General features: G+C 40.0%; 1 protein-coding gene across 4 annotated transcripts in view; it reads right to left on the bottom strand.

Moving 5' to 3' along the window:
- Positions 1-25,617, bottom strand: part of LYRM7 (LYR motif containing 7) — a 53,463-nt gene extending 27,846 nt beyond the window's left edge. For 2 of the 4 annotated variants that reach the window (XM_045020097.1, XM_045020096.1), the window contains exons 1-5: positions 25,350-25,617; positions 17,733-17,805; positions 15,624-15,694; positions 12,894-12,975; positions 7,627-7,713 (exon numbers count right to left, since the gene is read on the bottom strand). In XM_045020097.1, the coding sequence (XP_044876032.1) occupies positions 7,643-7,713; positions 12,894-12,975; positions 15,624-15,694; positions 17,733-17,805; positions 25,350-25,367 (315 nt within the window). In that variant the 5' untranslated portion in view covers positions 25,368-25,617 and the 3' untranslated portion in view covers positions 7,627-7,642. Of the gene's footprint in view, positions 1-6,065; positions 7,714-12,893; positions 12,976-15,623; positions 15,695-17,732; positions 17,806-25,140; positions 25,255-25,349 lie in introns of those variants that run through there. The other 2 variants (XM_045020095.1, XM_045020099.1) reach the window with 2 other exon arrangements.
- Positions 25,618-27,293: the final 1,676 nt, after the last annotated feature.

Below are 27,293 nucleotides of genomic sequence, written 5' to 3'. Positions count from 1 at the left end.
CACCAATGTCTTCCAATTGCAGATTCCACAAACTGTCCAGCAGCAGTGCATGAAAAGTGCTTTCTTCTGTGAAGGTTTATGCAAAGTTAAGAAGGCACAGTGTGATGGAAGATCAGGAAATTGGGTCTTGAGTCAAAGCATTGAAGCAGATGAGTAATTCTGTGGGGATTCATGCTTTGCTGAACGGGTACCTCACAAATATAGGCAGAGACCAAGCGGAGCACCACCACAAGGACAGCAGGGAACAAACTCCACTGCTCCTCACTGGAAAAAACACTTTATGCAGGTTTTAAAAAGCGGCCAGAATAAACGTGGCTCACCATGGTAGCCCTTGCAGAAAACAGTAGAAAACCCTCTCCTTAAAATTCTGTTAGATGAAGGGGAGTGGGAAGAAGTGTGGTTTATAATAGAAAAATAATTACAGCTTAAGAATGTTTCCTGTTTAAATATGAATGCTTTTATTAACCCCCTAATACACATACAGCCAAGATCTCCTGAAGCAGAATGCAAGGCTGGCAATGGATACAGCTGTGATGGCAGGTGTCAAAAAGTGAACTGCCTGGGTTTTATTAAGTGTACACACTGAGCTGACATTCACTGTAGCAAGAATTTCTCAAGCATGACTTGCACATCTGAAGAAGCTGATCATCAATAATCAACTCCAGTTAACAGCAGATTTCCATCTGTTTGGCTACCGCACACTCCTTTGATTTTTTTTTTAAATTTAAATACATGGTCACAGCCTAAGCTGTAATTTTAAGAGATACCATCACCTCTAAGCCTCTTTTAAATTATTAGTAATGTAGTCTTGAAGGACAACATGTAGACTTCATCTGATTAAAAAGTATGCAGGTCCTATATATGTAAAAAAAAATAAAAATAATAATGAATGCCACCAAGTCATATTGTTGTGATCACATCAAATCTCAGTTTCTCTCAGTAAAGGTAGAGCCTTCCTTCCATTACACCATTAACTGAAGGATGAATAATGCTCCGGACACAATGTTATATTCACCAACTCAATCTCTTCTGGAAGAATACATCAAAACCTCCTTTCTTTTTAAAGAAAATATAGAGGGTAATGTGGGTGTGAAGGCAGAGACCAGCAGTATTGAGCAATAGCCCCACAGTAAGAAGATAGCTGCATGGGAGGGTTAGATGCTGGAACATGAGCTACTATCTAGTGGGGAAGGATATGCAGTCAATAGTACAGGGGAACCATGAATAACAATCTGCAGATAAATGAGTTTGGAAGAGTGTTTAAAGAGTGGAAAGTTCTGTTTGCATAAGCATCCAACAGTTTGAATACTATAACTCCCAGACAGGGCTGGATTTAAGGGTAGGTGACTGCCTGGGGCTGTTTTTGTTGTTAGCAACAAAAAGGAAAATAGAATATTTGAAGTTACATTTCAAGTAGGGCTGTCAAGCAATTAAAAAAATTGTGATTAATCACACTGTTAAACACTAATAAAATACCATTTATTTAAATATTTTGGATATTTTCTGCAATTTCAAATATATTAAATTCAATTACAACACAGAATACAAGGTGTACAGTGCTCACTTTATATTTATTTCTTATTACAAATGTTTGCACTGTAAAAAACAAATTAGTATTTCAATTCACCTAAGTACTGTAGTGCAATCTCTTTCTCATGAAAGTTGAACTTACAGATGTAGAATTATGTACAAAAAACTGCATTCAAAAATAAAACAAAAAGCTTTAGAGCCTACAAGTCCACTTAGTCCTATTTCTTGTTCAGCCAATCACTCAGACAAACAAGTTTGTTTACATTGCAGGAGATAATGTTGCCTGCTTTTTATTCACAATGTCACCTGAAAGACATTGTGAGAACAGGCATTTGTTGTAGCCAGTGTCACAAGATATTTACATGCCAGAAGCACTAAAGATTCATATGTACCCTTCATGCTTCAACCATCATTCCAGAGGACATGCATCCATGCTGATGGGTTCTGCTCAATAACAATCCAAAGTAGAGCAGACCGACGCATGTTCATTTTCATCCTCTGAGTCAGATGCCACCAGCAGAAGGTTGATTTTCTTTTTGGGGGGTTCGGGTTCTCTAGTGTCCGAAGTGGAGTGTTGCTTCTGAAAGCATGTTCCACACCTCATCCCTCTCAGATTTTGGAAGGCACTTCAGATTCTTAACCTTGGGTTGAGTGCTGTAGTTATCTTTACAAGTCTCACATTGGTACCTTCTTTGCGTTTTGTCAAATCTGCAGCGAAAGTGTTCTTAAGATGAACATGTGCTGAATTATCATCTGAGACTATAATAACATGAAATATATGACAGAATGCAGGCAAAACAGAGCCGGAGACGTACAATTCTCCCCCAAGGAGTTCAGTCACAAATTTAATTAATGCATTATTTTTTTAAATGAGTGTCATCAATGGAATGGTGGCCGAACCATGAAGGAGCATATGAGTGTTCAGCATATCTGGCACATAAATACCTTGAAATGCCGGCTATAAAAGTCCCATGCGAACGCCTCTTCTCACTTTCTGGTGACACTGTAAACAAGAAGTGGGTAGCATTATCTCCCATAAATGTAAACAAACTTGTCTGTCTTAGTGATTGACTGAACAAGAAGTAGGACTGAGTGGACTTGTAGGCTCTAAAGTTTTGCACTGTTTTGTTTTTTAGTGCAGTTATGTAACAACAACAAAAAAATCTACATTTGTAAGTTGCATTTTCATGCTAAAGAGATTGCACTACAGTACTTGTATGAGGTGAACTGAAAAATACTATTTTTTATCATTTTTACACTTTATAATAATATAAAGTGAGCAGTATACACTTTGTAGTTTGTGTTGTAACTGATATCAATGTATTTGAAAATGTAGAAAAATATCCATAAATATTTAATAAATTTCAATTGGTATTCTAGTGTTTAACAGTGCAATTAAAACTGTGATTATCGCGATTAATTTTAACTGCAATTATTTTTTGAGTTAATCACATGAATTAACTGTGATTAATCAACAGCCCTAGTTTCAAGTATTCCATATATGGATTCATTTTTCACTAACCTCCTAGAATGTTTTGGATGGTTGTAGAATCTCATGGAACCTTCCAGACTTTTTGAGAACAGCATTTTCCTTGAATCTCCTAGAATGTTGTCAGCTATGCGCTTGGGGTTATATAAGGGCAAGGCCTTGCCAGTCAGTCAGTGAGATATAAGAACAAAGTGAAGTGAAGTGAGAGCCCAGCTGCGATACTGTGAACCTTACTTTATTGTGTAATTGTGAAAGTGTACTTGTGTTTTAAGACTTGAAGAGTGTAAGTAGCAACTAATAAAGGACATATTTAATAACACGTCAGAGATATCTATCAAACCCCTATCTTAATACTGTCACTTCGTTTGCCATGCTTAACATGTAACGTTGGTGATTTAGTAAGACTGCAGAACATAGACTTTGCTGTCGGATTTGAAGATGCCATCACTGCTGCCAAAGAAATGGCAGAAATCTTAAGAGTTGAGCCTGTCTTCAAGGAAATTCATATTCAGCGCAAGAAGAGACAGTTTGGTTACGATAGCAGAGATAAGGTGATGGGAAGCTTGGAAGAAAAATTGAAGAGAATATTTTTGCTTGCTCACTGATACTGCTCAAGTGTCCATTGAAGAAAGTTTCAGACAAATGAAGCACCACAAAAAGATCTGGAGGGGTTTGTATGACCTTAGTAAGCTGCCAGTGGACAGGAAAACACTCGAAAAATTGTACGGACCTTCACTGGACGTTGACGAACGTGTGGAAAGTTCGGACATCAATGATAGAGGTTTTTATGTTGAATTGAACATCAGTCACATTTTGCCACACAGGAAGCACTCTCCACTCCAAGTCCTCCACTTCATTCATGATGCAGAGCTGACAGATGCTTTTCCTAACGTGTGGATAGCTTTGAGGAGTCTGCTCACGCTGCCAGTCACAGTCACGAGTGGTAAGTGCTGCTTTTTGAAGTTCAGGCTCATTAAACATGTCTTTGATCAATGATGGCTGACTACAGTGACATCGCTTGTTATTTTATCGTTTGAAAATACCATTGACCAGTCTTCGGATCTCTCTGACGCTGAGCTTCGGTTTGCAAGGACAAAGGTGTGAAAAGTGACATTTAGAACTAAAGGCCTAGGGTTAATATTCGAAGGCTGTCACTTACTGTAACACTATTTAATACTCGTCCACCCAATGTTGGTGCACAGTTCAGTTTCTGGATGTTAGTACATTTCAGTTATTTTTAAAATTAAAAAGTTTTCTTAAAGTTAAAAAGTATTCTTAAAATTAAAAAGACTATATAACTGGGTTCAAAACCAACCAAACAAAACAAAAACCTAGATAAATTCATGGAGGATATGTCCATCAATGGCGTCCGTAGCCTCTGTTTGCCAGAAGCTGGGAATGGACAGGGGATGGATAACTTGATGATTTCCTGTTCTGTTCATTCCCTCTGGGGCACCTGGCATTGGCCACTGTCGAAAGACAGGATACTGGGTTAGATGGACCTTTGGTCTGACCCAGTATGGCTGTTCTTATGTTCTATAAGTTAAGAGGAAACAATTTTTTTTTATTTGCTTACACATGGCATGAATAAATGCAGATTTACAGATCCTAGCAATGACAGGGATAAATCATGCACCAAAGTTGTGAAGTGGGCTACAAATGCAATAAAAAATAAGTTATTAAAATGTTTAACAAATGGTGCGTGGGGGTGCCAAAGATGCTCCTCGCCTGGGGCATCATTTGGTCTAGGGCCTGCTCTGCTCACAGACCTTTTGAGAGTCACCTACCTATTCAAAACCAGTTCTGGGTTTCAATTCTCATTGACTCAAGAGCAACCAGTAGGGTTTGGCAATGTTCTGCATTAACAGCACTGTATGTCAAGACTGATTTCTTTCTTCCTTGCATTTGAAACTTCACTGTGGGTCCACTGCCCAGGAATATATGACGACAGTAAGGAGCATGTAATTTTAATGCAGTAGAACCATAAGCAGAATGCACTGATGCAATTCTTCTTACAAACCTATGTCCATTAAACCAAGGGCAAACACTCAGAGGGGTTTCAGTGATATTCAGGGAAAAACAGCTCTAGAGTTTTTATATATATTACAATATATAAGGAAACTGAGGTACACAGGGTGCTCATGGAATTCCATGCACGATGATGGCCATGTCTGGAATATGATGCAAGATGCTGAATCTGAAGTTCCATGATTTTTTATTAGGTTCTCCCAGCGTTAGTCCCCTAAAATCAGCTAATCTGTCCCACTGAATTTTCCCCATCTGTTTCACAAGGATGAGGTGAGGCAGGCTCTGGGCAGTGCTTACGTGGGGGAGCTTCCCGAGAGCAGTGACATCCACCTCACTCAGCTGCTACGCAGACGGCACTGCCCCTGAAGCTCCCATTGGCTGGACCGCCTAGCAGCTGAGCGAGGGGGATGTCACCATTTCCTGGGAGCCCCCCAGGTAAGCGCCGTCCAGAGGCCGCCTCACCCTGTCCCGTGCCCCAATCCCCTGGCCCCTTCCACACCCAAACTGCTGCTTCTCGGGGAGGCGGGAGGGGCCACCATGAGGAGGTCCTGTACCTCCTCATTAGTGCTGAGTTGCCTACCAGCTCCACTGGAACCACATACTAGGTCTTCCTTTACCAGCAGCTGTCCCTGGCCTTTTCACTCCTGGAGTGAGAGTGCACTGCATAGAAGAGGACCACAGAAAATTTCACACATATTTAGGGTTTTCCAGATATTCTTCACAAGCAAGGGGAAAAACAATGAATCTCCCCTCAGTCCTTCTGTCCTTTCAGCAGCCATAGATACTACACAGACGGCTATCTGCAGCGTCAAGGGAAATGGCAACTTTTGTGCACTACAAGTAGGAGATCCATGCAGAGGGACCTCTTTAGGTGTGGATCTGAGGGACACAATCTGGAACTATCTTTACTCAACAGTATGGGGACTCACTACATTAGAGGACCCATTAAGGTGTATGTTTCCTTTCAAGGGAGTGCACACTTCAATAATGATGACACATTGACAGCATGCTGATCAGTTTAAGTATAGGTTGATTTCTATTTAATACAATTCCATATACTGCATATCAAGGACTAAAAAAAAAAAAAAAAAAAAAAGACATGCATAGTGGCAGAATATGCACAAGTTTAGAGTGATATCGTCTCACAAAAACTATTTTCACTTGCACTGTGTACAGTTCCTTAATATATATATGGAAGACTGCCATCTACTGTTGATATCAGTAGGTTTTTTATATATACAAACATTGTTGTATACTTTCAGGAAGGCCTGCTCCAAGTCAGAGTGAAGTCAATTGGCCCATAGCAGCTAGTTAAACAGCAAGAACTAGATGGCTCTTTTTAAAAAATGAAATAAGGTGATGTAGGTTGAATAAAAATTACTTTAAATAAGATAATGTCAGCAAATCAGGTTGCTTGACACTTGCTTATTAAATAATTTCAGATTGAATTTTCATTTATAAAAAAGTATAATAAAATAGATTGTTAATGTACAACTACTTTCTAATTTGAAGAATGACAGGATAAGGCAATTTTGTGAGTCAGAGTGAACATTTTATGTAGTTAGTTTTGTTACCACATTCATTTGAATAAACTGACTAGATCCTCCCATCATTTCTCTCTATTAAAATGTATCTATCAAAAACTGGTGAGTTGCATCTCCCTCACTGACAGTACTTATATCAGGTTATTCCAATTAATTATTTTTTGAAACTAAAATTATTGGCTCTGGCAATAAGATGCATACACAGCGATGTTATTACTGATCACCACTTTGAATGTGACCAGACTCTATTTTTGACAAATGCCTCAGGAAATCAATCTATAGTCATAACATGCAAGTTCTTTAGCTTTATGGTCTAATAAACATAGCACAATTTGTTAGGCTGACTAAATTTCCTTGCTCCAGTGTGATCCAAACAGTCACCCTTACACATTAAAAATATAAGCACAGAGTCATTGTCCTATCTGTAAAGGCTGATAATTTATTTAGATGTGCCTTATAAAAACCCTCTCATATGCTACCAGTGCACTATTGTATAGATAATAACAATTTCAGAAAACAGGTCTGTGTTGCAATTTATAATTAAAAAGATAACTAGACATTAAAGAATGTTTTTTCACCATTATTTTGTAGCAGTTTGTCAATATATTTGAATTTATAAATAAATATTTCCAAGACTAAACACTCTACTTCTATTTGTAATTATTATAATTAATCATCTTTGCAAAACCTCTGAAACACAATGAAACATTTTCTCTGGAAATGGCAGAGATAAAAGAGTACACCTAGGATATTTTTAGCAAACAATATAGGACTTTAGTTTCTATGGAAATGTAATCCTTCCCAATGAAGAGAAGAGTCCTTCAGAAACACATGACATCAGTCTTGCTTCTCTCAAATACACCTTCCCAGTTCAGAGTACAATCAGTGGATTGAGTTAATCTTTGTTTCCTGCCAAAAGGATTCAATATTTTCCAAGTTTAGTCTGAACACAGAGATTTCAGCTACTTGTTTTCAGGGATTTTGTTCCAGGAAATAATTTTGGTTTGAGAAAAAAGAAAATAAAACAAGATGTACTTTATTCCTTGAAGGTTCAAAGCTTTCGTGTTGGACTATCACAGTAAGGAACATTGTCTAGTAGCAGATCTTTCCTGGGTATAAGCACTGCAAAAAAACAAACAAAAAATCAGTAAGAATAATATTTTATCATAACAATCTACAAAATATACATGGCCTTTAATATTTTTACTAGCAATGAAGCATCTTATTACAGAGCATCTAGTTTTAAATTAAACCTACAAGAAGCACTATGGTAATTTCCTAAGCCAATAAAAATGAACTAACATTTTACTTCTGTTCATCAGAAATCTCTTCCACCTCCTTCACCTATTTTGCTATTAAAAACATCCTTGAAAATATTTTAACTATCATTGCTACATTTTGCCATTTGTCATGTGAAGACATTTTAGCAAAACAGGATAGCAAATTATAACGTTTCTAGCAATCCTGATTCCAATGTATTTAAATACCAATTTCAAAATGCATAAAACATACTTTAAAATATACAGACATATCATTTAAGATCTGTAACATTTATTAATGCTGTACCTGTTCTTTTAAGAACAGCAGAAAAATCAAGTGTCAGATGACATTTATTGCAGGAGAAAAGAGCAGTATGTTGGGTTTTTCTTGGCTGTGCACTGTGCTAACTGCCCTTGGCTCTAATAAAGTTTTGACCATCTGGCTCCTTGGATATCCACTTGGGAGTTCTGCACCTGAGGGCTGTCCGATCTGTACAACTGGCACCACCTACAAGCTGAAGCCCCATGGCTGCAAACACAATCCTGTACTTTGACTAGTCAGGCAAGTACTAAACAAAGGTACAGTAAACGTCTAAAACACTCCAAATTCCATTCCATGTGTGTAACCAGTCACATCTCATCCAAAGTATGCTGTTTTTCCATATATTATAGAAAAAGCAAGGGAATTGCTTCCCTTGAAGCTACATTTCTTTTTCCTTTTCTGGCTGTGGTACTAAAACAGAATTAAAACACATTTTTAAATGGATTAAATAATATTTTGTCTGTGTTCTACCGATGAAGGAAACATTCATGTCCCAGTGTTCACATGTATTTTTTCCTCTACATTTTAGGGACAAGACTTTATTCATGAGAGAGAAATACAAGTATAAACCAAACAGTATAGAGGAGGAAGAACGAACAAATAAAAACAAAAAGGAGTCCGGTGGCACCTTAAAGACTAACAGATTTATTTGGGCATAAGCTTCTGTGGGTGAAAATCCCACTTCTTCAGATCAAGTGGGTTTTTTACCCATGAAAGCTTATGCCCAAATAAATCTGTTAGTCTTTAAGGTGCCACCGGGTTCCTTGTTGTTTTTCTGGATACAGACTAACACGTTTACCCCTCTGATACTTGGACAAATAAAAAAAGACTGATGGGGACAGAACCTTCTAACCTCTCACTGAAAAATAAAAGTTTGGCACACATCTCACTCATCACTATAGCAAACCCAAAGTGAAAACCATCAGGATGGTTTTACCTATATGTGGTAAATTAGGGTGAGAAAAGCTCTACTTGTATCAGTTTGTTCTGCAAATATAAAAACAAGTTGACTAGTGCCAACTCTCTTGCACAACAGTGGATAATTTGACTTGACAAGCTGCACAGCAATGTCTCAAAAAATCTGTTTAGTGAGATTCTGAATAATGTGACTAACACAAGCTCTTAGCTGCAAATCTCTTTTCTTTATCATTTTAAAAACTTTTTTCAGATTTGACTCTTCAGTGCTGGCAGAAATAAAAAAAAGAGTACACCAATATAGGACATTAGTTTCTATGGAAATGTAATTCTTCCCAATGAAGTGCATCTTAACATCTCTCTCTGCATGACAGCTAATGTCCACAATATTCTGATCACAGCTTCATAAATTCTTTAACGGTATTCCAAGAACAACCAAGGAGATCAGGAATGTAGTCAATACCATAGTACTGTAAGTCCATCTAGTTCAGCATGCTGGATGACGGTGATCAGTACCAGACGCTTCTGAGAAAGATGCAACAAACCAACTACTGGAAAATTATGGAATATCCTGTTCACAGAGAAAGTCTCTTCTTAACCTCTGGCACTTAGTGATTAGCCTACTACCATGAAGCATAAGGGTTTGTGTATGCTTTCTAAAAATGCTTGGCTTTTATCCCATCTAATGTAACCATTAGTTCTTTCATTATGCCTCTGAACATCTACTTTTTTAAAATTTGACTCCAAGCTCTTGGCCTCAAAGATATTTTGTGTCAGTAAGTTCCACAAATTAATGATGTATTGCGTAAAACAGAGATACATTTCCTTTTATCAGTTACTGTATTTCTAACATCATGGAATGTCTCCTTTTTCCTTTTTAATGTGAATGTGTAAATAGGAATACCCTATTTACCTTTATTATTATTCATTACTGTGACGGTACCTCCCATAAGGCTCTATGGAAATATGCTTAGAATGTGTTTTATGCTACATATGCCATGTAACACAGGGGTCCCCAACCTTTTCAGGACCAGGGACCGGTCATGCCTGTGGAGGGAGCGCTCGTCCCACGGCTCAGCTGGACCGCCCGCAGGCGTGCCTGCGGGAGGTCCACCGGCTCCGGTTGAGCTGCCGCAGGCATGACTGCGGACGGTTCGCTGGTCGCGCGGCTCAGCTGGACCGCCCGCAGGCATGCCTGCGGTAGCTCAACCGGAGCCGGTGGACCTCCCGCAGGCGTGCCTGCGGGCGGTCCAGCTGAGCCGCGCGACCAGCGAACCGTCCGCAGTCATGCCTGCGGGAGGTCCACCGGAGCCCCGGGAGCAGCGGACCTCCCGCAGGCATGACTGCGGAGGGAGCGCTCGTCCCGCGGCTCGGGTAGACCTCCACTGGGTCGGTTCGCGGCCCGGTTTGTAAGAGGCCGCGGCCCGGTACCGGGCCGCGGACCGGGGGTTGGGGACCCCTGATGTAACACATATCCCTAAAGGTTATGATCTACTGAATGTATTAATCCTATCTGTATGCATGCATCATTTTTGTATTCGAAGTTATGAATGTTATGAATGTTGGCTGTGTCCTGGCTTGATTTCTAAATAACCTTAGTAGAGCATTTGGTCAGTTCCTGGAGAAAGGAATGTTGAAATTAAGTACCTAATCAAGAAACACTTAAAGGACAATTGATCTTGGAATGCTCCAATCCACATAAGAAGTCTACTTGAGGATGTTCAAGGTAGCATGTAAACAATGGATGCTATCTGTAAAAACTGTGAGTCATGCATGGACACGTGACTTGCCCAGGTGACTCCAAAACTCCATCTTGGAGCTGGACTTTACACAGGTGTGAGGAGGGGGATCTCCACCCACAAGAGAAAGTCTATTTAAACCCCTGGGAGACCCCTCCATTTTGGTCTTCAGATGGCTAAAGAGGGAGCCTCTCCACCCCCCAGGATACTTGAAAGAAACTGGAACAAAGGACAGTAACTACAGGGGGTGTGAATGATTGCTGGACCCAGGCTAAAAGGAGATTAGTCTGTAAAAGGGAGCATTCTGGAACTGGTGAGGATCTTATCTGTATTCAGTTTGATAAGACATAGATTTGTGCATTTTATTTTATTTTGCTTGGTGACTTACTTTGTTCTGTCTATTACTACTTGGAACCACTTAAATCCTACTTTCTGTATTTAATAAAATCACTTTTTACTTATTAACTCAGTATGTATTAATACCTGGGAGAGCAAACAACTGTGCATCTCTCTATATCAGTATTATAGAGGGCTAACAATTTATGAGTTTACCCTGCATATGCTTTATACAGGGTAAAACGGATTTATTTGGGTTTAGACCCCATTGGGCATCTGGGTGTTAAAGACAAGCACACTTCTCTTAGCTGCTTTTAGGCAAACCTGCAGTTTTGAGGCAATTAATTCAGACCCTGGGTCTTTGTTGGAGCAGACAGGAGCGTCTGGCTCAGTAAGACAGGGTGCTGGAGTCCTGAGCTGGCAGGGAAAACAGGAGCAGAGCTAGTCCTGGCACATCAGTTGGCAGCTCCCAGGGGGGTTTGCAGTAGGCAAAGTGAGGTTTGGGGTGGAGGCTGACAGCTCATGACCCTCCATGTAATAACCTCGTGACCCTCTGAGGGGTCCCAACCCCCAGTTTGAGAACCCCTGCCTTAGGCATTAAGGAAGTTCACAGAAAGGACGACATCTTGCTTAAATGAGTGTGTCACTATTTATTACACAAAAGACGAGACATAAAAATGATACAGGAAGCGCTGAGACTTTCCCTGTAACCTCAGTCAAATCTAGAACACACTTCTGACATACATGGATATGTAAAATTGATCCACAATGCATGGGTTTGAGTTTGCTCTATTCTGAGTTTTACTGAAAATAGACAAAGAAAGTTAAATACATAAAAGGCACTTGTATCAATTAAAGTTTCAGGATACAGAACTTCATGATGTTGACTCTAATTTAGTTTTCTGACTTGGGAGACAAATGACTCCTAGATCTTAAGGCCAGCATCTACTGCTCCCATTCCTTCTCCCTCTCATCCCTGTCCACTCCTCATTCCACTCCCCACACTCAGTCCTCATACATTATTTCCTTTTCTTCACTCTCTCACCTTAGCAGAGGGATGGGCCATCTGGGATAGAATTTAATTTCCCCAAAAGTAGGAAATGGAGAGGAGCTGCTTGAGACAGTAGTGGCAACACAAAGCAAGAGCAGGTGCCTACCACAATGCCCATTTTCCTAGCAGATGCAGAAGGAGGGGGAAAATGGGCAATTTTTATGGTGATAATGGCAGCAGGAGTCCCAGCACGCTCAGGGCTGGCACCAGCTTCCCCGCAACAGGAGATGAAAGAAGGCAGAGGGTGAAGGATCTCCTGAAGTGTATCACAGACGGTGCTCTCTGTGATGCCTGAAAGCCATGAACATGCATGCTTAGAGGGAACATGTAGGACTATGGGAAACTTGAGGGCCTGTACGAGACTTTTTTGGGGTTCATACTGGTTCACTTTTTGAGTCTGACAATTTCAGATTTGAATGAACCCAATACTGCAAAGATCTGACTGGCTTTGGGTCAAAACCAAATCAAGCAAGCATCACAAATCTTTCACCAGACACCATAATTCGGCCTAGCCTCTCAAATCTAAATGAATCTGACCCAAGTTTGGGGTAAATAATATACAACACTAAAACAAAAAGAAACACACACCCTCAGTTTCAGATTTTGTCACTGAAGTTCAGCACAGATCTAAATACCATTTAAAAAAAAAAAAGAGATAGATGCTGTGCAGCTCTACTTACTCAGACTGTCAGAACCTGTGTGAAGTCCCTGTATAACAGATGTTCTGAGTAGAAATTCAACATCTGAACCTATTTTCATAAGCTGGTAAAGAAAAAACAAGGCAATTAAAACAGTGCAAAATTACTCTTGTACACATTTTCCATGTTTGGTAAGTATAAATCAAATATCGTCAGTATTTTTATATCTTCTGAATAATAGAGCATCTTGTATTTACATAGTGCTTTTTATTCTGGAGGACCCCAAAGTGCTTTATGAACCCATACGTAAGTCACTCTGGCGTACAGCCAACTGGGATGAAACAAGTCTACTGTTTGATAACACACACATCAATAGAAAATACTGTATTTAATTGAAACTGCAGCAGGATATTTAGGTAGGTAGGTTACCAGAGCAATTATATTTTAATTTGTGTCCAATTATCCTGAACTCCAGGAGGAACATCTTGCAGTCAGGTTCTTTACAGTTCAGGTACGTTTTGGACTTCTTGCTCCTCTTTTCCTGCCCAGTCTGAGAAGAGGAGTCAATGGTGCTGAGATGCCACAGGAAGGAGATCAAAAGCAGCAGGAGTGGCCAGGCGAAGGGGCAGTCCCCCTCTCCCTAGAAATCAGCAGCATTAGGAGTGTGTGATTACAACACTGTAATCCCTTCCCTATTTGAGAGGAAGCATGACCGAGGTCTCCATGTGCATGCCCCTGGCCAAAGACAGAACTTGTTAAATGGCTAGTACTTATTTGTATGCAGCGCCTTCCTGCAATGTATACAGCTGCACAAGTGAGAAGCCTAGGGGGACAGAGTTTCTTACATTGCAAAGTTTCTCAGGTAGTTATTCTTCACTTCTTGTCCTAAAAACTGTTTAATGTCATGGGCTGGAAAACATGTGCTATATTCTACTCTGGCAGTGGATGAAGCAACAAATAAATAGGGTCAAAATTTTGAAAAATGGATGCCTGAAGTTAGGCACCAAAGTCTATATAAGGATACCTGAATAGGAGGCCTGATTTTCAGAAGTACCAAGGTGCCTGGTGCCAAACAGTTTTGACTGGGTCTGTAAAGCACTCTTTGGTCCAGTTCTTCTGCATTAATGGCACTTCAGCATATAAATGCACAATAATTATTAAACATGACAGGTTGTGTGTCCCCTTTCCCCCCCATGGATGTCATCAAGGCCTTGCTGGAGACCAAGAATTTTATCCACTGATCTTTCACTCAATGAATATGCCAATTAACTAGCATCAAAAGAAGAGTCAATATTAAATATGTGCATTTTGTAGATCACCACTCCTAACAAAAGTAGCTTTGAGAATTTTACCTGGCATCTTATCTGTACATCAATTAAAACAGTGTTATATCATTAAATTAAAAAATAGAACAGAAGACAGAACTTGATGCCTAGGACACACGCACAGAAATATTGCTACTGTTGCTTGGCAACAAGCAGACATACTAGAGAGAGTCCTGAATGAATGTTCAGAAGTGTTAACGTCAGTGATATGTGGGTGCTAGGATGCAAAGTACTGAACTGATCGTCTTAGTTGGTTTTTTTCTACAATATATGCTTAAATATAGATGTGGTTTCTTCTAATGCCTCCCCTCATGGACTCAAGAGAAGCAGCATACATGTGTCTACAACTTCAAGAGGATTTCTAAAGAGAGAATTCAATTAATTGGAAAATATACTGAATTAGAAGAGTGACAACAATTAATTCACTTCTTCAGCATGTATAGTAAAATAAAACCTCCAGTTCACATTGTTTCAATGTTAATAATTGCAGGCCTAAGTAAATTCATAATCTTACTGCTAATTAAAACAACTTTGCAAATGTGTTACATAACAGCCGGGAGAGTTTGAATTATATAGTAAGCTAAAAGAATTTTCTACACTGTAGTCCCTTCATTTACCAGAGAGATAAAGACAGGTGAGGTAACTAATGCATCTGTATTAACAACTCAATCACAAGCACTTGATTATTTGGGAGGGAAGGAATTTGTGATATGATATGAGTCAGAACTACTAGGCCCTATCGCCAGCTCTGCCAATAACTGCCTACATTTACACTAACGAGCTAGGGGGTGTGACTCCCATCTTGCATACACATACTCATGCTACTTCGATGTGAACTAGTGTGAGTACATGTACACGAGCAATGTACATGGGAATCACATCTCTAGCTCATAGCATAGATGTAGCCTCACTGTGTGACACTGGGCAAGTCACTTAACCTCTGTGCCCCATTTCACATATCTGTAGAGTATAAGAGAGTCACTGATAGATTTTAAGACCAGAGGGCCCATTATGATCATCTACTCTGATAACCAGTCTAATACTTAGCTTGACTGCATAAAGAGAAACAAGCAAAATATTTCCACTAAACGGACAACAATCTGGAAAAACAATTCTAATTTTGTTATGAACTTGAAAATAGGCAGAGCAAAAATGGCTTTGAATTGTAAACATGGAAAACTGTTTTTCATGCAATTTTTAATGTGAAAAGTGCCATTTGTAATTTTTACATAAACTGATGGTGACAGCAGGACACAAAATAGAAAATAAGTTTGTACACAAAGTTCCATGAAATTACATTTTGAAATTCACAAAGCTCTGGTTGCGAGGCTCAATTAGTATTTACAAAGTGCCCTGAGATCCTTTGATAAAAGATGCTGCTATGTGAATGTAAAGTATTATGAGACTTAATAGTATAAAGTGGAGAATAGCATCTCAATGAAAGTACCTCTGCTATTCTCTCAGAAGAGGTCTCATCTTGATGGTTTCTGAATTCTTCATTTATCTTTAGTCTTGCAGCTAAAGGGGGAAAGTAAAATAAAGTAGTTTAGTTTTTTTGATTTTTTTTTAAATCCCCTCACTTATTATCAGTTCTTTGTCACTGGCTCAAAACCCACATTCCTTAGCAGCTAAAACCCATCTCAGGTAGACAAATTTGCCCCTTGTTTGTTGATGCTGTCCTACAGCCATGGTCCTTTTACTACCTATCCTCTTCATATTTCACTCAGACCAGAGCCTTGTACTTCAAGATCTCTGTGGAACTTGAATGATAGCATGTTTTATTCCCACACCAATCACACCAGAAATGTGTTGTAATATGGTTTATAAAAAAAAAAAACAAAAAAACCCTGAAAATACTACTATATATAAAACTAGTATTTGTATCTGCTCAGTTCAAATATGCATGTTTACTATCTGATGGAGTTGTGTTATTCATTTTAAGAACAACTGTACACAAAGATAAGAAACTCGGGTGTTTGGTAGCCTAAGACAGCTGAGATTCACTGTTTTAGAAAATCAACAAGACTACAATTTTAGAACCGTATGGTTCTGTTCTACTGAAAAATTTTTCATAACATTACATCTTAAAATAGTACTTACTGGCTTGATTCTAGCCAGAGATGTAATTTAATCCTTGGGAATATGAGGGTAAGGGGCAGCATGGGGAAAGGGGAGATTTCCCCTCCTTATTCCTCTGAGATGGGTGAATGGGAAAAATCACAACAATTTGAGGCAAATACTCTTTAAGCATTATTTCCCTCCCTGCCTTGTTCCTCTGCACCAGCACTTCTGTAGTCAGTTTTTCACTAAAGCCATTCCTGTTTCTGATCTTTTATAGAGTGTGTGCATGCATGTATGATTGGTGGAAGAGAGGACAGAAGACTCTTAGAACTGGCAGGGAGCAAACTCTCTTCCCTTCCTAAAAGGCTGCTTTTTGCATTTTCCATAAACTGGTATTAATGGGCTCCCTCTTCCTCACACTAGCATTGCTGCTTCTGTTACCATAGTAACTTTAGAATCTCCTACTCAGTGTTGGCCAGTGCAGCAAGATCTGCTATTGTCTCCTTTCCTAACCCACCCTCATTGCAAAGAAAGGAAAACTGGAGGAAGGAGAGGAGAAGAGGGAAGCAGAGAGTAGGAACAAATTGGCTATCTCCCTGGTACAGCGGAATAGAGTTGATGCCAAAAGACCCTACTCTGCACCCTACATTTACCTTTCCCTCACCACATGAACTGTTACTGAGGTGGGAAGTCAGGTTCTCAAGATCCTCTATGACAGGTTTCAGAGTAGAAGCCATGTTAGTCTGTATCTGCAAAAAGAACAGGAGTACTTGTGGCACCTTAGAGACTAACAAATTTATTTGAGCATAAGCTTGGGCTACAGCCCACTTCATCAGATCCATAGAATGGAACATATAGTAAGAAATATATATACATACATTGAACATGAAAAGGTGGAAGTAGCCATACCAACTGTAATTAAGATGAGGTCTTATCAGCAGGAGAAAAAAACTTTTGTAGTGATAATCAAGATGGCCCATTTTAGACAGCTGACAAGAAGGTGTGAGGATACTTAACATGGGAAAATAGATTAAATATGTGTAAAGACTCAGCCAATTACACATACTGAATCTATTTCCCCATGTTAAATATCTTTTCATGTGCTGTATATTTATACCTGCCTACTGTATTTTTCACTCCATGCATCTGATGAAGTGGGTTATAGCTCATGAAAGCTTACACCCAAATAAATTTGTTAGTCTCTAAAGTGCCACAAGGACTCCTCATTGTTCCATCTGTTTGCTCCCTGGACCAGCAGAGACTACATGCAAACTCCACTCACAAAAGAAGAAAGCGTGCTTTGCCCTGTTTGAGTGAACCCATTAAGCTTCTTAAACAACAGCAGATTCCCAAAAGGGGCTCATCTAGTTCAAGTCCTCTCAGACAGAGGGATGATAGTTGCTGTAGAGACCTTCACAACAGGCATGCAGAAGGGAGGAGGGTCCTTAGAGCTTTTGTAGAGATGCACAGGATCCACTAAGACAACAATTCTTACCTTCTAGAGCTCTGGCATCATTTTTAAAAACCTGTTGCCGTGTTCTGTGCAATGCTCTAAAAAGCTTCAAAACCTGTTAACAAAATACAAGTCAACAATAAATGTGTTTTGTTTGTTAATAGGATTTCTTAAGTAAAGTTAATATTTTTGCAATTAAAAAGGTATTTTGTTTGCATTCTATTGTTTCCTCCATAGCAGCTGGAGTAGACTCATTCTGTCAGAAATGTTATCTCAATTCAGACTTTTTGCAGATAAAACAGATATAGAACACAGAAGACATGACAATTTTTGATATCTAAAATACAGTAGAACCTCAGAGTTGCGAACACTAGAGTTACAAACTGAGCGGTCAACTATACACCTCATTTGGAACCGGAAGTATGCAATCAGGCATCAGCAGAGAGACACACAAAAAAGGCAAATACAGTACAGTACTGTGTTAAATGTAAACTACTAAAAAAATAAAGGGAAAGTTTAAAAAAAGATTGACAAGGTAAGGAAACTGTTTCTATGCTTGTTTCATTTAAATTAAGATGGTTAAAAGCAGCATTTTCCTCCTGCATAGTAAAGTTTCAAAGCTGTATTAAGTCAATGTTCAGTTGAAAACTTTTGAAAGAATAACCATAACATTTTGTTCAGCACTATGAACTTCCTCCATTCCTGAGGGTATGTAATTCTGAGGTTCTACTGTAACTGAAGACACAAAAGAAGTTCTGGTACTATTTCAAGTCACTATTTTGACCTCTATGGCCCTACCCCTGCAAGGAGACCAGCACAAAAACACTCATGCCTGCAAAGTAAAATTTACAGGATATGGACCTGTAACTGTACAGTAAAAGCCACACAATTAAGTGAAAATCCTGGGTATCATCAAAGATTAGTTTTACTATTAAATATTAGATACTACACTACCAAAAACCTGGACCAGCAGAGACTGCAGTTCTCATAGGCTATAGTTCAACAGTTCTGAAATACTGACAGCATCAACTCATTTATAGGCCAGTGTCACAAAACTGAATGAATAAGATGACCTCAAGCAGCAGCTTGGAAAGCTTATGTCCAAACATTACATTTTCAATAGAACTACTTAAACATAAAAAGGATACAGCAAAACCCATCCAAACTGCAAGTTCCTCTCTAACAATACGTACAAAATCAGTAGGTAATGACTTTGGTCAGGAGAAGATACTCAAAAAGACTGAATTACACGATGGAAATACATACGCCAAAAATGGTTTTTAAAATTATTATTAAAGGTTATTATAAGCATGCCTATGCCTTTACTGAATTTTAGTAGATACTTCTAAACATCATATGTTTATAGAATAGAATAATTCATATGCTTATGATTTTGGTTGAAATGTTCATTCTAATTAAGGAAATTTCTAGGAAATCTCTGCTCTCTGTCAATCAAGGACAAGCACCAGAAGTGTGAGAGGATACCTCCTTAGCCATAAAGCCATATTTATTACCTTCAAGTGTATTTACACAGACTCTGGAATGCATCTTTAGAGCATCTAGTTAGTTTTGACATTCCATATTTTATTATATAGACATCTTTCATCTTTATTATATAGACATCAGTATAAATGTGTTAATGCCTTGTATAGAATGTTTGATAGGAGTCTTTTACTCCAAACTGTATACTACAAACGATAGGTTATAAATCTAGGAATCATTTGGTGAAAAGGGCAAACAACCAACAAGGGGATCGTCAAAGAACAGGGGACTTCCACCCTGTAGAATATAACAGTTCGGTATAGGCATGATTTTTATCTCAAGAAAACAAACTTTATATAATATTTAAGTTTTAGAAAGAGACCTGTTTGTGTCAAAGAGTGGAAGGCTTTAGTCAGGATACTCTAAAGGGAGGTGGTGCTTAGGATGTATTATCAGAACTGTAAACTACGTAATAAAAGTGGGCCTTTTCACCCCACCTCTTTGAAAGAAAAATAAAAAAGCCCCTTAATTTTAAACACACACAAAGAATTCTAAAAATAATCTTATTTAAACTGATTTCTTTTATAAATGCTCTAAAATTCTTATTCTTTAAATGTTAAGGAGAACTTATATGATTGGGAAATATTTTACAGAAATTATTGGTTACTTCTAACCAACAGAAAAGGTGAAAGCTTTTCTTGTCCTCAAAGTCCTTGGATGAATAACTTCTTCTGAGATGCATATTTGCAAGTATTATTATATCTAAATGCAAGCCTTCATTTAATAACTGCCTGATACCATTGTTCTGTGAATAGTGAGATGTTCCCTGTATAAATATATCATGGTCATACTCTTAGCAATAACTAATATAAGAAACCTCTTGAGTGTAAAAATATCCCTCAGCTCGCACTGCTTCCCGCAGTCCCCATTGGCGAGGAGTGGCAAACTGCGGCCAGTGGGAGCCGCGACCGGCCGAACCTGCAGACGCAGCAGGTAAACAAACCGGCCCGGACCGCCACGGGCTTTCCCTGCACAAGCAGCAGACCAGCTTTGAGAAGCACTGGTCTAGATAATACTTAGTCTTGCCTTGAGTGCAGGGGACTGGACTAGATGACCTCTCGAGGTCCCTTCCAGTTATATGATTACATTGATTTATTTTAGCTACTGATAAAAACTCTCCACTGGGAGATATACAGAAGAGATAGTGTCTGAAGTAACCATTATTTACTGCTTGATTTGTCTCTCTCTTTTTCCTTTCTTTAATAAGTCATAGTTAATAGTTATGATTACTTTGCTCATCTTTAATCATGGTGTCCCTTAAGGCCTGGCAAGAACACATCTGACTAAAATTGGAGGGAAGGGGAATGTCACATATCTGAATTGGCATAAAATGAGGCATTTAAAATTTGGCTTGTGGTTTATTGTTTCTCTAGGCTATACATTTTTAGTAATTTTTGAGATAAAATTACATAGCATCAGCACTGCTTTCTACCACACAAATGAGCTTACTATCTTCAAAACAGAGTCTTATTAGAATCACAGAGAATTTTGAGTCAGTGACATATAGGAGGTGAAACCAAAGGAACTGTTCCCCCAATATTTCCATCAAACTGTCTCTTCTTTGGGTTAACATTTTCTCATGCAAATAATATATATATCCCTTTATATATTTTTCTCTTATCTTATTTGTCAAGTAGATTTCAACATTTAGTACCTCAATCTATAGCTTCGAAACCTTTGTGTCGACCCCTTTGGGGAATTCCACAAATAAATCACCACCTTGAATCAGACATAGTTACAGAGATGGAGGGAGATGCCGTATGGAACAGAAGGTTTGTTATTACTGTTTATTATTTACTGAGTGTTGATAATGTTCTTGATACTGCACAGATGACCTAAAGACCTTAGTTGCTGAAGTATTTGAAATACTATATTTTCTAAAATGAAGGGTTCAAATCCCAGAAACGTCAACTCAGCCCTTCATTCTTCCAAGGTAGATAAACATCTACTTCTCTGCTCTTGCTTTTCTACTCCCTCCCAGCCCCTCTTCCATTCTGCCAATAAATCCTCACTCACTGTCTCTTCATAATCCTCTGATTCCCACCTTTATGCCTTTTTAAACACTGGCCACTGCACCTAGGGTGACCAGATGTCCTGATTTTACAGGGATAGTCCCGATTTTGGGGTCTTTTTCTTATATAGGCTCCTATTACCCCCACCCCCGTCCCAATTTTTCACACTTGCTGTCTGGTCACCCTAATTGCACCTGAACACTCACTTTGTACTACTGTACCTAGTGTCCTCCCTGTCTTAAAAAGAATTTCTTCTCTTGAAGCCAGAAGTGCTAGCCCATGTCAGTAAAAATGTTGCTCTCCCATTAAATGTAAGCAACCCCCCCCCCCCCCGCAACCCTACACTGTCTCCAAATTCACTGCCTGTCTGATTTACATTTATCTGTTTAGTCTGTAAATGCCATAGCAATGTAATCCGGAGTAAACTGAGCACCATGCAGTTTATGTGCACGTAGACTTTTCAGATGAAATGCTAAAAACTCAGGTCTTGTTTGTTCTATGATGTTGAAGTTTCCACAGCATATTCTGCACCCTAGTGTCTTTAGTGTACTGTTCTTCAGTTGCATTTATCAACATTGATAAATGCAAAGTAATGCTCATTGGAAAACATAATTCCAACTATACATATAAAATGATGGGATCTAAATTAGTTGTTACCACTCAAGAAAGATCTTGGAGTCATTGAGAATAGTTTTCTGAAAACATCCACTCAATGTGCAGCGGCAGTCAAAAAAGCTAATAGAATGTTGGGAATCATTAATAAATGGATAGATAATAAGACAGAAAATATCATATTGTCTGCATATAAATCCATGGTACACCCACATTTTGAATACTGAGCGCAGATGTGGTCACCCCATCTCAAAAAAGATATAGTGGAATTGGAAAAGGTTCAGAAAAGGGCAACAAAAATTATTAGGGGTATGGAACAGCAGCCACATGAGGAGATATTAATAAGACTGAGACTTTTCAGCTTGGAAAAGAGTCGACTAAGCGAGGATATGATAGAAGTCAATAAAATCAGGACTGGTGTGGAGAAAGCAAATGCAAAGGATAGGCTCCACCTAAACCAAAATGGATCCATACTGCTGGCACTTAACATAAAAAAGGTTGCAAAGCAGTTTTTAAACTAAGAGATGGGGAAAGTTGATTGCTGCAGCAGAGCATGTGGATCAGACAGAGACTTCTCTTAGAGGAGAGTCTATTGATAGAGATTCTCTAGGTTTTAGTCAGGAGGAGAGGATGGAAGAGGATATAGTATGGGCCAGATCAAATGAGAAACATTCACATAAAAAAGAATCTGACACATCAGAAAAGGGCAGACAAATAAACAGTGACAAGTTTTTGAAGTGCTTGTACACAAATTCTAGAAGTCTAAATAATAAGATGGATGAACTAGAGTGTCTCATGTTAAAGGAGGATATTGATATAAAAGGCATCACAGAAACCTGGTGGAGTGGGGACAATCAATGGGACACAATCATTCCAGGGTATAAAATATATCGGAAGGACAAAACAGGTCGTGGGGGGAGGGAGGGGGAGAGGGAAGTGGCACTATATGTGAAAGAAAATGTAGACTCAAATGAAGTAAAAATCTTAAATGAATCCATATGTTCCACAGAATCTCCACGGATAGTAATTCCATGCTCTAATAAAAATATAACAGTAGGGATCCATTATCGACCACCTGACCAGGACAGTGATAGGACAATGAAATGCTAAGGGAGATTAGAGAGGCTATCAAAATAAAGAACTCACTAATAGTGGGAGATTTCAATTATCCCCATATTGACTGGGTACATGTCATCTCAGGACGAAATACAGAGACAAAATTTCTCGACACTTTAAATGACTGCTTCTTGGAGCAGCTGGTACAGGGACCCACAAGGGGAGAGGCAATTCTCGATTTAGTCCTAGTGGAGCACAGGATCTGGTCCAAGAGGTAACTATAACAGGACCGTTTAGAAATAGTGACCATAATATAATAACATTTAACATTCCTGTGGTGGGAAGAACATCTCAACAGCCCAACACTGTGACATTTAATTTCTGAAAGGGGAACTATGCAAAAATGAGGTCAGTTAAACAGAAATTAAAAGGTAGTGCCTAGAGTGAAATCCCCGCAAGCTGCATGAACACTTTTCAAAGACACCATAATAGAGGCCCAACTTAAATATATACCCCCAAATTAAAAAACACAGTAAAAGAACTAAAAAAGAGCCACAGTGGCTTAACAACTATGTAAAAGAAGCGGTGAGAGATAAAAAGGCATCTTTTAAAAAGTGGAAATCAAATCCTAGTGAGGTAAATAAAAAGGAGCATAAACACTGCCAAATTAAGTGTAAAAATGTAATAAGAAAAGCCAAAAAGGAGTTTGAAAAACAGCTAGTCAAAAACTCAAAAGGTAATAACAAAATGGCTTTTAAGTACATCAGAAGCAGGAAGCCTGCTCAACAACCAGTGGGGCCCCTGGTTGTTGAGATACAAAAGGAGCACTTAAAGACAATAAAGTCATTGCGGAGAAACTAAATGAAATCTTTGCTTCAGCCTTCACGGCTGAGGATGTTAGGGAGATTCCCAAACCTGAGCTGTTCTATGTAGGTGACAAATCTGAGGAACTGTCACAGATTGAAGTGTCACTAGAGGTGGTTTTGGAATTAATTGATAAACTTAATTGATAAACAATGGCTATTAGCCATTGAGGGACTGGGATGGTGTCCCTAGCTTCTGTTTGCCAGAAGCTGGGAATGGGTGACAAGGAATGGATCACTTGATGATTTCCTGTTGTGTTCATTCCCTCTGGGGCACCTGGCATTGGCCACTGTCAGAAGACAGGATACAGGGCTAGATGGACCTTTGGTCTGACCCAGTATGGCTGTTCTTATGTACAGTACAAAAGAAAGTAGCTTATCGATTTTCCTTCAGTTGGCCTCATCCTTGCACCTTCCTGACTTTTTTGTCATTTAATAACAGTGATGTCAAATAATTTTAAAACAACAAAAGGAAAATATTTCCCTTCTTTAAATACATTCACAAGCGAAGGAACTATATTAATTCCAGCTCATCAAGGCAGAATCTATCTTTATATTTTCTCTATTCTTTCTGATGTCACTTTCATGGCTGACACATAACAGATTACAGAAAAGGCTGAGATGTGTGTCTTGGCTTCCTTTTCCCTCACACCAGGATTCTCTCTCCCATCTGAATTTTAATTCACTTTAAATGAATTCTGAAAACAGTGGTGATGTTTTTCATATGTGTGTATGTGTGCACAGTTACTCAAGGATTCAGGTCCCACCTGTCTATATTTCTTTTAGCTTATGTGATGCCACTTCACTGACTGTGACTGCTGAAGCCAAGGCTGCACCAAGAGTCAGGAGATGGGTGAGAGAGACCCGAGGGCCTCCACCATCTCTCAACTGCCCAAGTCTCAGGGCTTGTCTTCGCCACCTCACTAAATCAGCGCTGCTGTGATTGATGCAGCAGCATCAATTTAGTGGATCTGGTGACGATGCAGTAAATCAATGGGAGAGCGCTCTCCCATCGACGTAACTAATCCATCTTAATGAGAGGCAGAAGCTATGTCAACAGGAAAGCGTCTCCCGCTACCATAGAACAGTGTAGACACGGTGTTAAGTCGATGTAAGTTATGTTGCTTCGGGGGGAGGGGGGGTTTATACCCCAGAGTGACCTAAATTATGTTGACTTAAGCTGTAGTGTAGACAAGGCCTCAGGCTTATAGGCACAGGATAAGCAGCACTGGTGCAAGCCCACAGCACCTGCAGCACCCACAGCTACTCCAGCATGGGGAGTTGGTGATCTGAGGGCAGGCTTGAGAAATCAAGTTGTTCAGGACCCTGCCCTGCCCCAAGCTGGGCCTAGGCCTGTTACAGCACCTGGCCAAGCTCCCCCATGCTCGCAGTGCGCTGGAGGCCGCAGGTACGTAAGCCGAGGGGAGGTCACGGGCCTTGCCAATCCTCGCGGGGAGGGACATACAACGGCCCCAACTCCCAAGCCCAGCAGCCAGACCCTGCCCTACGCACTGCCACCGACTCTGCTCGTACGCAGCAAGCGGAACACCGCGCATGCGCGCGCGCTCACTCACCGCCGCCCGGCTCCCCATCGCCACAGCAGCTCCCCCACCACACGTAGCGGGCCAGCAGAACCACGCCCACACCCTGCCGACTGGCTCATGAGGAGCCAATCGGAAAGACACGTTTCAGCCCCGGGAGCGTCTCAGCACCTCACTAGGGTACGTTACTGGACGTGCCTGCGCCGAACTTTTCCCTGCGCTCCACTAGTGGCGGCGAGGCTACTTCCGGGTGAGGCGGGCATTTGTGTCCGATAGAGCCGTGTCCCTTGAACACTGGTTCCGGACAGGACGGTGCTCCCGGAGCCGTGAGGGGGGCGGGGAGCAAGAGGGCGTAGCTAGGCTGCAACAAGGAGAAAGAAACGTGATTGGCTAATACGTTTCCCCTGTTCCAGCCTATGGGTCGCTAGGGTGCCTTGCGCTCGTGGTGCTGCTGGGCTGCCCTGCCAACACGCGCAGGGTAGAGTCTGGGCCCCCGCAGCGCTGTCAGGGATGCCCTGTCTGCCCAGCTCCACCCCCCCCTCCCGGCGGCAGCAGCCATGAAATTGCCCCAAAACCCCATGAGATTTAAACATCGTGGCTGTTGTTGGGTGTAGGCTGAGGCTGCCCTCTGAAAGCATGAGGGTTAGCAAGCTACAGCTCTCCCCTAACAACATGCCTCCAGGAGTTTGGGCTTTAAGAAATCACCACACATTGTAATAAAAAACAAACAAACTAGGAGTCCTTGTGGCACCCTAGAGACTAACAAATTTATTTGGGCATAAGCTTTTGTGGGCAAATGCCTGCATCTGCTTAAGTGGGTTTTAGCCCACAAAAGCTTATGCCCAAATAAATTTGTTAGTCTCTAGGGTGCCACAAGGACTCCTAGTTTTTTTGGCTTGTACAGACTAACAGGGCTACCACTGAAACCTGTCATCATACATTGCAATGTGGCTCTATGTGCTGCTCCAGGCTCCTTGTGCATTAATTAAACTGCACCTTTAATGCACCAGAGGCCCACACCAACTTGCCCTTAAACCAGCTGAAACACTTGTATGGATGTCAATGGGAGTTGGGTCAGACCTTGAAGTAAAATTAGTGAGTTGCACCAAGCATCTGAGAACTATACACTGCGCTGCATTAAGTTTTGTGATGATGGGTCTGGGAAGGGGGGGGGGGGGGAATACTTTTAATGAGGTTTTAAATTATGTTCTTAAAAGTGTTCAGAGTCATTAGAACCCTATAAATGACATGAAAAATGGTATATTTTTGCTATCTTTTTGGTGAAGAAACTATTCAGTTTTCAAACTCCTAACTGGAAACTCATCAGATTCCAGCCAATTAACAGATGCACAACTGCTTTTTACTCCCTAGCCAGTGTTTAACTCTGCTTATACTTAATTTCCATTTCCTAAGAAATTGTGGTCATCTAGATAATTAAGACTTATTTTGTCGGAACTGATTTGGGTGGAGTGCATCATTTCCTTTTGTTTATAAAAAAACAACCAAAAAAAATCCAGAGCATATATCTTTTCAGCATGAGAGAACATTCAGATGGGTACTGAGAAAGAACCTCAGAGTGAAGCACCTGCCATATTTTTGATAACTGAAAATTACAGACACAGAGTTAAATTCTACCTTGGAAAAATATTCTCAGCTCCTCAGCTAACTACAAGAGGAATTATACCCACTCATATCAGGACTGTTTTGACTTCTCCATAGATATCAAAGATTCCTTTTTGTCTGTTTACCAACATTTGCAACATGTGCCAGTGGAAGTGATTCTTGGTTCTAAGAACTCTAGCACTTTTTGTTTACAGGAAAATTTAATGCATTATCAATCTGTAAAAGGAGTTGAGCAATGAGGTGGCAAATTTTGCAGATGAGACAAAATTATTTAGGTTAGTCAAGGCCAGAAAAGACTCTGAGAAGCTTCAGAAGCACCTAACCAAGCGAGGTGAATAGGCAACATGATGTTGG

The sequence above is a fragment of the Mauremys mutica genome, chromosome 6 (assembly GCF_020497125.1).
Source record: "Mauremys mutica isolate MM-2020 ecotype Southern chromosome 6, ASM2049712v1, whole genome shotgun sequence".
In the NCBI taxonomy this organism is placed as follows: Eukaryota; Metazoa; Chordata; order Testudines; family Geoemydidae; genus Mauremys; species Mauremys mutica.
Note: the sequence above shows the minus strand (reverse complement) of the source record. Positions and strands in the feature narration are given on the sequence as shown.